The 12,405-nt window shown below is 36.7% G+C and overlaps 2 protein-coding genes across 3 annotated transcripts in view; one reads left to right on the forward strand and one right to left on the reverse strand.

Annotated features, from left to right (window-relative positions):
* Positions 1-12,405, forward strand: part of LOC126764085 (uncharacterized) — a 532,840-nt gene that overhangs the window by 167,849 nt on the left and 352,586 nt on the right. The window lies entirely within an intron of this gene.
* The window catches only part of LOC126764037 (E3 ubiquitin-protein ligase hyd), an 84,430-nt gene that overhangs the window by 29,705 nt on the left and 42,320 nt on the right, over positions 1-12,405 (reverse strand). For both annotated transcript variants that reach the window (XM_050481763.1, XM_050481762.1), the window contains exon 11: positions 24-219. In XM_050481763.1, coding sequence (XP_050337720.1) covers positions 24-219 — 196 coding nt within the window. The remainder of the gene's footprint in view (positions 1-23; positions 220-12,405) is intronic.

The raw sequence follows: 12,405 nt of genomic DNA on the forward strand, positions 1-12,405 counted from the left end.
AGAATTGTAACGTATAATTATACCCATGATATTAATTCCAGCTGACGAAGATCCAGATTGGTTAGAAGTGTTCTGAGTATTAAGGTTAAGGGGATGAAGTGGATGTGTTGGATCGGTATAATTTGTCAAATAAGTCCCAAACTTCAATTGTGGTTCTGTCCCATCCATAATTGAATACATCCAGTTCCAAGTAGACTTGAATCTTTCTTCAATGTACATCTATAAAATTAATTATAACAAAATGCATAAAGTAAAACTTTAGACCTTAAAAATACATTTTCGTTCATAACTAAGTAAATCTAAAATAGTTTTATTTCATTGCAGGTACGTTCATAATAATATTAGATCAGTTTGAACATGATTATTCTATTTTCAAAAGAAATGTTTAATTAAAATTGTGATTTTTTCTTGATTGTACAGAACGGTATGAAAAATCAGTTTAAATGGTTTATCCACGTAGGTACTTTTTCAGATTACTCGTGAGTCGTATCAAGCTGTCATGTTATTTTGGTTCAGTATTGTTTGGCATTTCATCAAAGAAAGACTTACTACTCCTGAACGCGTGTTCAACTTTACTACGAAAGTTTACGTTCTGTAAAGAATGTGTTTCTCGCGCTTCGCTCAAATTATAGTCGACAGAATCGGTCCACTGAGTGTACTATTCGCAACACCATCAGCCATCTTGAAACCCAGCATTCATTATTGGATAATATTCAACCGAATAAACCACGTCCAGCACGCAGTGAAGAAAATAAAGCAGCCGTATCTGAGAGTGTAACCGAACACCGTGTTTAGTTGATTCGGTGCCATTCGAAGCAACGAATTGGCGCATTTTACGCCGAGATTTTAAATTGAAAGCGTATAATACAGCTTGTGCAAGAACTGAAGCCGCTCGATCTTCACAAGTGACATCGCTTCGCTCTATGGGTTCTTGAAAAGGTTCCAAAAAGATCAGACATTTTGAGCCAAACGAGAACGTAGCCGTTAATGGCGACCGTTATCGCGCCATGGTAACCGACTATAAGACGGTGCCACTTCCCAAACATCGCATCAATCAATGGACTTATTGAGATAACACTTCGGTGAGCAGATAATTTCACGTTTTAGTCAAGTCGATTGTCCACCAAGATCGTGTGATATCACACAGTAAGACTTTTTCCTGTGGGGATATGTAAAATCTAAAGTCTATGCGGACAATCCCGCTTCGATTCAGGCCCTAGAGAAAAACATCACGCTTGTCATTCGCCAGTTAACAAACGAAATAATGCTCGAAGGAGTCATCGAATATTAGAGTCAACAGATAAAAAACTAGGACTTAACGGATGTTATTTAAGAAAAATTAATTAGAAAGTAACAAGCACTACGCCCAACGAACTAGAATTTAATAAGAAATAATTAACTTTTGGATTTATAACTGACAATTTGAGTTTAGGGAAATTATTCGACATTTAATTTTAATTTAACATTTTAAGGTCGGACTACGTAGCAATCAACTGTAACGAACCATAAAACAAAGCGTGTTACCAGAACATGAGCAACTCGGGTGCCTTCCTTCCCTTTCCTTATCGCATTTTCGGCCACAAACTACGAATCGTGGCTACAATTTTTTTTTTTTAACATAATGGTTTATTGAAACAGTAAGCAAAACGTGTTTTGTCAGGATGGGGAAAATAACAAATAAGAGACATTAATGATTATTTCTATATTTTTCCTCATTTGTAGAGGATAAATTTGACACTGTTCAAATATTTGTTGGATGTTGTTGGCCTGCCAATAGTTATGCTCACCAAACAACAACCTTTTTTTCAGAAACAAGTTGCAAATTTTTTCCAAATGTTTAATAGCATTTAAGTCGGAAAACTGAGGTGAAGTATGCAACCAGTTTTGCGTTATCCAAGATTTACATTTCGAACCATTTATATTATTCAAAAGTAGGTTCTAGAATTCGAGCGAACGTGAAAATTGAAATGAATACAAAAACGAATGAGTGGTTTTGGTGTTCTGAAAAACGAAACATTTCTTGAAATTATTCTAAAAAACTCAATAGATCAAAATAATGATAAGAATGCAGGAAAAAAACGACTGAAGGATAGATGTGCGATAAAAAGGATATAAGTAGATATAATTCCAGCAAAAAAAATACGTTATATTTCTAATATTCATATGGCTTTTGTAACCCATATCTCGGTTTGCATAAGTGCGATGAGGGAACCTCGAAATGAATCAATAATTTTTTGGCAAAACTTTATATTAAAAAAGTAGCGAAAGGGTTCAATTTCATTATTCGCCGAAACCGTGAATGGATTACAATCAAATTTGGTAACATATTAGCATACTTTGAATGGACTCAATTTGATCACAGTATTGTACTTGTCGTCAAGAAGTAACAAATCTAAAGAACGGAATATATTTTATCGGTATTTAAATGGATAAAATCATAATATATTTTTTTAATTTTTCTTATTCGGGCATTCATTGCTTTTTTTTATATTAGTAAACTACTAAAACTAACTAACTGACTATGTTTTCTAACTGTACACATTTATTTTTTGCTTAACGGTGTTTATTGAACAGCAAATGCTGAATATACATACAGTGGACCAATAAAGTTTACATACACCTAGCTCTATTAAATTTCGACACGTTTATTTGTTTTAAAATTAATAAATTTGGTGTTTTTTTTTTATCCATTTCAAGATATATAGTATACATACTTATATCTAACATTAATTATAGCATATCAAAATATTTTTTTACATAAATAAAAAAAAATTAATGCTAAAGCTTAAAATGCCTCTAATTCATATCAAAAAAGTTTACATATAGCAATGATTATTTATATACACTCCTGCTCAAAATAACAGTTACACAATACTTTTTCAAGTAAAGCTCATCAGTAAAAAGTTTTATTTAAATTTTTAAGAAAAACGCAAACGTACTTATATTTTTCAAATATTTACAAGCTAAATTAAATAAACTTCATTTAAAAAGATAGCAAAACAAAGAAATGTAGATCCAAAAACATTTCATAGCTAAAATAAACTTGCTCAAAAAAATAGGTACACTTTTAATAAGACAATTATTTTGGGAAAACAAATTATGATAAAACAGTTTCTTTGTATATTTAACATTACTTAGTTAATAGCCAGTATACCCACCATTATTCTGGATTACTTTATTTATTAGTTTGGGCATACTACTGATTAAAGCCTGACAGGTTTCTTTAGGTATCTCATACCAAGTTTTTTGTATACACTCTCATAATTGGTCTTTGTTAGAGAAAGATTGAGTCGCCAAATTTTTTTTTTAGTTCCCCCCATAGGTTTTTCTATTGGATTTAAGTCCGGGGATTGACTTGGCCATTTCAAAACGTTAACAGTACTGTCCTCAAAATATTTCTTAACCAGTTTGGAGGTATGTTTTGGTTCAATATCTTGCTATATACCCAACGTAATGGTAAGTTTTCTTCAGCATAGGGTATCATAACATTTTCAAGTATTTCGTTGTACTCCGACGCTGTCATTTTGTTAGTTGTCCGGTATATAGGACCTACTCCATATCAAGAAAAACAGCCCCACACCATGACGTTTCCACCTCCGTGCTTCACAGTTTTTTTGTGAATCGAACGTGAAACTCCTTTCCTTTTGGACGACGCACAATTCTCTCACAGTCGTTTCCGAATAAATTTATTTTCGTTTCATCGCTCCATAAGATGTTTCTCGACTTTTTTGCTCCCTCAGGTCCTGACCAATCTGAATCACTTCTTGCACAGTTTAACCCCATATCTAAATTTTTTGATCGCATTAATGGAACTTTCCTGGCTATTCGTCCTAGTGTAACTATTATTTTGAGCAGGTGTGCAATTCAAAAGTAATTACAATAGTTTTAGCGGTTTTTGGCTTACATTTTGTTACTATTATTGTCCCTAGACGTCGACTCAATTTCTAGTATTATTTCCGGATATTTTGACCCACTAAGTCGATAATCCAGTTTTTCGGCCCTATTTTGAAAAAATTCTATATTTTTGAATACGGTTTTCCAAAAAGTTTCAGATATTTTGAATAGGATTAATGTCTAGTGATTGCGGGACCTATGAAGTTATTTTAAATTCCATAACAACCATTCACGTACAAGATAAGTCGTGTGTTTTGGGTCGTTATCCTGTTGGAAATTGATTTTGCTGCTATTAACAGCCGATTTAAGCACACTTAAAATTATTATTTTTTTTTATATGTTCAGATACATTTGTTTATCCATTAATTGAGTCCATGCCTATTAAATTTTTTTATAAATCATAAAACCATTTCGTGCTTTAGTTTTGTTGTACCAGAATTTTGGAGTTTTTCATATGTATAAATTTTTTTCTTTTTTAATTAGTTAATTTGTCTAAGTTTTACTACTTTAAAACAAACAATGAATGTCCAACTAATAAAAATAAACAAGTTTAGTGAACGAAAAATTCGTATCCCGATTGCCCCGCATTACATATACATATGTATGTATGTAGCAGATTCGTTCATGCAATACTATGACTATGATATAACGGATGATCACAGTAGAGGTACTTTTTCAATAGCTTTTTTTTGACAGATTACGCATGAGTCGTGTAACGCTTTCGTGTTATTTTTGCTAAGATTGTTTGGCATTTCATCATGAAAAGACTTCGTCTGAACAACGTTTACAAATCGTTCAACTTTATTACGATAATTCACGTTCTGTAAAGAATGTGTTTCTCGCACTTCGCTCAATTAATCGGCCTACATCATCACCTATCTTAAAACCCAGCATTCATTATTGGATAATATTCGACCGAATAGACCATGTCCAGCACGCAGTGAAGAAAATAAAGCAGCCGTAGCTAAGAGTGTAACCGAAGACCGTGTTTAGTTGATTCGGTGCCATTCAAAGCAACTCGGACTGACGACTTGGCACATTTTACGTCGAGATCTTAAATTGAAAATTTACAATACAGCTTGTGCAAGAACTGAAGCCGCTCGACCTTCCTAAGCGACATCGCTTCGCTATATGGGCTCTTAAAAGTTTAAAGAAGGTCCGACGTTTCCGAGCAAAATTTTGTTCAGCGATGAGACCTATTTCTTGCTCAATGGGTATGTAAACAAGCAAAATTGCCGCATTTGGAACAAAGCTCAACCTGAAGAGATTAAAGAGTCGTTATTTCAGGATCAGAAGGGTGTGGTATATCATGAGCTCCTAAAACCTGGTGAAATTGTTAAGACTAATCGCTACAGACAACAAATGATCAAATCATTACAAAGCGACTAGAATGGATAGGTAGTTGGGAGTTATTTTTCAAGAAATCAGGAAATCCCCCCGTCGAAGGGGCACTTTCCACCACTACTACTACTGCATTTTTGAGCACTCAAACCATCGATTTGATAAGTAGTCCTCCGTACAGTCATGACTTGGCACCGGATGCCTTCTTTTTATTCTTGTTCGTAAAAAATGAAATAAGTCAACGATTTTGGACAACTGAAAAGACGTTCAACAAACATGTTTTGCAGATAACCCAATCAGAGTACAAAAGTACTTCCACATTGGTTCAAACGCATACAAGAGTGTAAAGATCTTAATAGGAATATTTTAAAAATATTTAAGCGTTCTTCGATGATTAAAAATTGTTTCTGTTCTCGAATTCCGAAATATAAAAGGCAACCTGCGTATTAAATACAGTGAAAATATTATCATTATCAGTACATTATATAAGAGAAAGTCGATTTTTCTGTCCCTATGTCTCTTTGTATACTTAAATCTTTAAAACTACGCAACGGATTTTAATGCGTTTTTTTTTAATAGATAGAGTGATTGGAGAGGAAGGTTCATATGTATGTATAATAACATCCATTAAATAGTGGATAAATACTGTTATTTTGGAGTTTTACGCTTACGCTGCAAACGCAGGCTGCACCCTATGAGATTTACCAAAATAATATACTAAGTATTGTACCCATTGAAAAGGTCTACAGGAAACTACGCGATGGTATATGTCTATCTCTTATGGCTATCCTACAATAACATTTTTTGGTCATTTACTTTTTACGACAAATAATGGCTAATTTTCGGCCGGGGTCGACGGGAACACTTTGAATTTAGCAGCGATCGGATGCGTTTATTATCGGAGCTCTCTAGCCAGGGATATTTAAACGAAAACGATGCAGTATATATACAAATATACAATGCAATGGATTATAACTTCCTCAGTAGTCAGTATATGAGTATTATACCACGTGCATCCCAAAAGACCGATGTCATAACCTTGCCAACCGACTTTTTCGTCTTTCCGCGCTTGAAGCCGGTTCATCAGTTCACTATAATGTCTGTCGATTGGACTCGTGTGAAATGATAGAGCCGTATTTCTATTGTCATACACCAACGCAAAAATTCGGTTTTATTACGATTAAATAACACTCAAACATTCCTAAGTCAGCAATTCGTTGTTTTTGTTAGATTATGAACTTGCGAGGCACCCACTTTGCACAGAGCTTTCGCCTCTTTCGGGCGTCCACTGCCTTCATTGTCCTCGGTGCTCATTTCGACTCTTTCCAACTTAGCAAATCTCCTTTGAACCCTGGTGCAGAGCCCAAATTCAACAGTATTTCCCCCCAAAAAGCAATGCTTGATTAACACAAAATTAATTTATGATCCAGTTTTTTGTAAACTAACACAAGTTGCTTCACAAAAATGCTATACCTCATTAACTAATAGGTATAATAATCCAAGGGAAGGAACTTGAAGTTTAATTTTTAATTTGTCAATGGAAAAAAATACATTTTCCATTTGGAATTTTTTTAATTTTGAAAACATGTTATATATGTATTTTTTATATTTATGAATTGTATGAATTGTTTTACTTTTAATATTTAATAAATGAGATCTAAACTATCCTACCTTTTAACTTAAATCAAACTGACACAATGTAGGAAATTTTACTCAAATTGGTTCAGTAGTTATTTTTTATAAACATATCATTTTTCTCAAATATTTTACACATTTTTCTCTATGCTATAACTACAACGCACATTTTCGGGTTATTTTTTGTTTACCTAAATGCGATGAAAAAAAGTTTCTTTCATTTCTTGATTTATTTGAATGAGTGCGAAGGAGAAAACATAATTGTGAATAGTGCCGAATGAATATCCAAAAAAGGGTAATAAAAAAACGATTGAAAGACGCATGTCATTGGTGATCGTACCATCATAAAGGAGGCTCGTACAACAAGAAGGTAAGTGAATGATTTTTATGTGATTTTTTTTTTTAATAATTTGCAAATATTTACTTCATTTGATTTATAGCATTGGAAATCAGAACTGAATTGTAAATAGCAGCAGCAGCAATATCATCAGAAGCAGCAAATATAAATTGTTAAGTAAGTATGTGAAAATAAATGTGTATTGTTTGAAATTGGACTGCGCAGTCCAATATAATACGCAAAAATAAAAACATACATATGTATGTACGTATGTACATATTTTATGCGTTTAAGGCGGCCTGCACAATCCAATATAATATGTGAAAACAAATGTTTGTTTTATATATTAAAAAAACAAATACTATTTATATTCTCTTTCAGAAGTTATTATTATTTTTATTTAATTATGCTTTCTTTTCAGATTTTATCACTATTTTGATTTAATTAATCTTTGCTTTCATAAAAAATTCTATTTGTATTTAATATATTTTATTTTTCAGATAATATTAATCTTTTCTTTTAGATATTACAAACTCAATGTAATTATTATTTATTTTCAGGTATTACGGAGGCTGCTATATATATTTCTGGCCTAGACAACACTAAGTGTTGCCAGGTGCAATCTGACATTTCCATTGGAAAGTTTGACATTTTTTAGCATAACATCACTCAGAACGTTTTGTCATTTAATCGTGAATTGTTTTATTTACAGGGAATTAAAAAATTCATCTCGGCCAAAAAATGGAATTAACTCGTGAACATTTTCGTGCGATCATTTTTCACAACTTTCGACGGGGATTATCACGACAAGAGTGCATCGATGAACTAAAATCTTTGTATGGCTATGAAGCACCATCCTATAGCACTTTGAAAAACTGGTACAACGAATTCAATCGTGGCCGACGCTCGCTCAAAGACGAATTCCGTGAAGGTCGTCCAAAAACAGCCGTTGTGCCAGAAAACATCGATGCCGCACGTGAACTGATAATGCAAGACCGTCATGTAACATACCTTCAGATAGAGGCATGCCTATGCATTTCTCCCACCTGCATACATTCGATATTGCAGGAACACTTGGCCGTAAAAAAGGTTTGTTCGCGTTGGATCCCGCACAATTTGACAATCGCTCAAAAAAAGGCTCGTGTGGATTGGTGTAAAGAAATGCTGAAAAAATACGATCGCGGTGCTTCAAAAGACGTTTATAAGATCGTCACAGGTGACGAATCATGGATCTATGCGTATGAGCCCGAAAAAAAACAGCAATCGACCGCGTGGGTCTTCCAAGACGAGCCAAATCCAACGAAAGTTGTTCGTGGAAGAAGCACTTCGAAGCAAATGGTCGCCTGTTTCTTCGGCAAAACTGGTCATGTGGCGATTGTTCCGCTTGAGCAACGTAGGACGGTCAATTCTGAGTGGTGCACCACCATTTGTTTGCCTGAAGTCTTCGGAGAAATTCGAAGAGAAGACGAATCATTGTGCACCAAGACAATGCGAGCTCTCACATATCGGCTCAAACCAGCGCCTTTTTGACCGGCCAAAACGTAGAAATTGATGGGTCATCCGCCGTACAGCCCTGACTTGGCACCCAATGACTTCTTTTTATTCCCATACATCAAGAAAATGCGTGGTCAACGATTTTCGTCGCCAGAAGATGCTGTTGAAGCATTCAAAAACCATGTTTTGGAGGTGTCTCAATCGGAGTGGAAAAAGTGCTTCGAAAATTGGTTTGAGCGCATGCAAAAGTGTATAAATCTTGATGGAGAATATTTTGAAAAACAATAAAACCATTTTCGTTGATAAATATTCCTATTTTCATTATTAGGCCAGAAATATATATAGCAGCCCTCGTAATAACCTTTATTTTGTTTCAATCTTTTTTTAGATATTCGTTTTTATTTTCAGGTATCAATAATGTTTTTGTTTAATAAATCTCTTTTCAGATATTAATTATTTTTTTAAATTAAATATATTTTTATTTATATAAATAATAAATTTTATGTAAAAAAATAAAATAAAATAAAAATGTTTAAAATTAAAGTTTTTTTGAAATTTTAAAAGTAGGAATAATGGGAGAATGGAGTCATGTGTAGAAGTTCACGCAAGTGAGGAAAATTCTCTGATCGCCATTCACTTGGGAGTGGCCAGAAACGATTCTTTTACACATGGCTCAAGCAGCTCACAACTTCCGGTCTTTGACCAAGTATCCTATGGGTAGCCTAAGAACATCCGTTTGAAGGCGAGCTAAAGTGAGAAAGCGAAATATCCTCTACATAGGGTTGTGCGCTGGATTTGGGACCCGCCACGTAAAAAGCCACCCCAATGAAAGATTACCAACTGCCTCGGATGAGAGACCCCCCTTTTGATGACGACCATGGCAAACGAAATAAGGACTACGATATTAGGGCATGCACCTGGAATGTCCGGACCCTTAATTGGGAAGGTGCCGCTGCCCAGCTGGTTGATGTCCTCGTAAAATAGGCTGACATCACCGCCGTCCAAGAAATGTGATGGACGGGACAAGGACAGAGACGAGTAGGTCCTTGTGACATTTACTACAGTGGCCATATAAAGGAGCGCAAGTTTGGTGTTGAATTTGTGGTGGGAGAGAGACTCCGTCGCCAAGTACTATCATTCACTCAGGTGAATTAACATCTAGCCACAATCCGCACCAAAGCGAGGTTCTTCAACATATCGTGCTTGGCGACTTTAACGCCAGGGTGGGCAAAGAAGGTATATTTGGCACTACGGTCGGTAAATTCAGCCTCCACGACGAAACATCCCCAAATGGGCTGAGGCTAATCGACTTCGCCGGAGCCCGAAATATGGTTATCTGTGGTACTAGATTCCAGCACAAGAAAATACATCAAGCTACCTGGCTGTCTCCGAATCGAAAAGCCACCAACCAGATCGATCATGTTGTGATAGACGGAAGACACGTCTCCAGTGTTCTAGACGTGCGTACGCTCCGAGGTCCTAACATCGACTCGCACCACTATCTTGTTGCAGCCAAGATTCGCACCCGCATCTGTGCAGCAAAAAACGCAGGTAAACAAACACAAGGAAGGTTCGACGTCGAAAAGCTGCAATCACAACAGACAGCCGAACGATTTGCTACTAGGCTTGAACTCCTGCTATCTGAAAGCACTCGTCAACAACTCGGTATAAGGGAACTGTGGGACCGCATTTCAAACTCCTTACGTGCGGAAAGTGCAAAAGAACAGCTGGTACGACGAAGAGTGCCGTGTCGCAGCGGAGAGAAAACAGACTGCCTACCTCGCAACGTTACGATCGACCACAATACGTGCGGGATGGGATAGCTACCGAGAGTTGAAGAGGGAAGCGAGACGCATTTGCAGACAGAAAAAGAAAGAGGCCGAAATGCGTGAGTACGAAGAGCTTGATAAGCTGGCCGACAGGGGCAATGCTCGAAAATTCTACGAAAAAATGCGGCGTCTTACAGAAGGTTTCAAAACCCCCATCGGCGGGGGCCGATGCATTACCGGCCGAGCTATTCAAACGAAGAAGAACTGATAAGGAGCATGCATCAGCTTCTTTATAAAATATGGTCGAACGAAAGCATGCCCAACGATTGGAATTTAAGTGTGCTATGCCCAATCCATAAAAAAGGAGACCCCAAAATCTGCGCCAACTACCGTGGGACAAGCCTCCTCAACATCGCATATAAGGATCTATCGAGCGTATTGTGTGAAAGATTAAAGCCCACCGTCAACAAACTGATTGGACCTTATCAGTGTGGCTTCAGACCTGGAAAATCAACAACCGACCAGATATTCACCATGCGCCAAATCTTGGAAAATACCCGTGAAAGAAGAATCGACACACACCACCTCTTCGTCGATTTCAAAGCTGCTTTCGATAGCACGAAACGGAGCTGTCTTTATGCCGCGATGTCTGAATTTTGTATGCCCGCAAAACTAATACGGCTGTGTAAACTGACGTTGAGTAACACCAAAAGCTCCGTCAGGATCGGGAAGGACCTCTCCGAGCCGTTCGATACCAAACGAGGTTTCAGACAAGGCGACGACTATCGTGCGACTTCCTCAACCTGCTTCTGGAGAAAATAGTTCGAGCTGCAGAACTAAATAGAGAAGGTACCATCTTCTATAAGAGTGTACAGCTGCTGGCGTATGCCGATGATATTGATATCATCGGCCTTAACACCCGCGCCGTTAGTTCTGCTTTCTCCAGGCTGGACAAGGAAGCACAGAAAATGGGTCTGGCAGTGAACGAGGGCAAAACGAAATATCTCCTGTCATCAAACAAACAGTCGTCGCACTCGCGACTTGGCTCTCACGTCACTGTTGACAGTCATGACTTTGAAGTTGTAGATAATTTCGTCTATTTAGGAACCAGCATTAACACGACCAACAATGTCAGCCTGAAAATCCAACGCAGGATTGCTCTTGCCAACAAGTACTACTTCGGACTGAGTAGGCAATTGAAAAGTAAAGTCCTCTCTCGACGAACAAGAGCTAAACTCTATAAGTCGCTAATAATTCCCGTCCTGCTGTATGGTGCAGGGGCTTGGGCGATGACAAAAACCGATGAGTCAACGTTACGAGTTTTCGAGAGAAAAATACTGCGAAATCGGAATCAAAAATTGCAACTCTACATCAGCTGTTTAAAAAGAGAAAATGCAACCCTACATCAGCCGTCGATTGGGGATATTAGAGCAGATATACTTTTTTATATGACACTGCTGAATGACTGCAACAGAAATGTATGGTGACATGTAGACGTACGTGTGAGGGGAAAAGTGGTTAGAATCTTCACGCAATTTAACCACTTTTTTTAACTACTTTACTACCTACTGTTTCACTGGTTTTTTAACCGCTCGTGGCTGGCAGGGTCTTCTTCTTCTTCTTAATTGGCGTAGACACCGCTTACGCGATTATAGCCGAGTTAACAACAGCGCGCCAGTCGTTTCTTCTTTTCGCAAGCAGGGTACATATAGATAAATATAAACTTATAGATATGAATATGTAGTATAGCCGAATGTTGCGAAATTTCTCTCGATTTATCCATTTTAGGCACAAAGATAAAAAAAACTCTCGTATTGAAAAAATACGCTCTCTCAATTTCATAAAAACAACCCCCATATTGGCCCGAAAATCTTTATATTAGGTATATGGGGGCTAAGGGAAGTATTGTCCCAATTCAAGTTTTGACACAAGGGT

Source organism: Bactrocera neohumeralis, unplaced genomic scaffold (assembly GCF_024586455.1).
Source record: "Bactrocera neohumeralis isolate Rockhampton unplaced genomic scaffold, APGP_CSIRO_Bneo_wtdbg2-racon-allhic-juicebox.fasta_v2 cluster09, whole genome shotgun sequence".
Classification (NCBI taxonomy): domain Eukaryota; kingdom Metazoa; phylum Arthropoda; class Insecta; order Diptera; family Tephritidae; genus Bactrocera; species Bactrocera neohumeralis.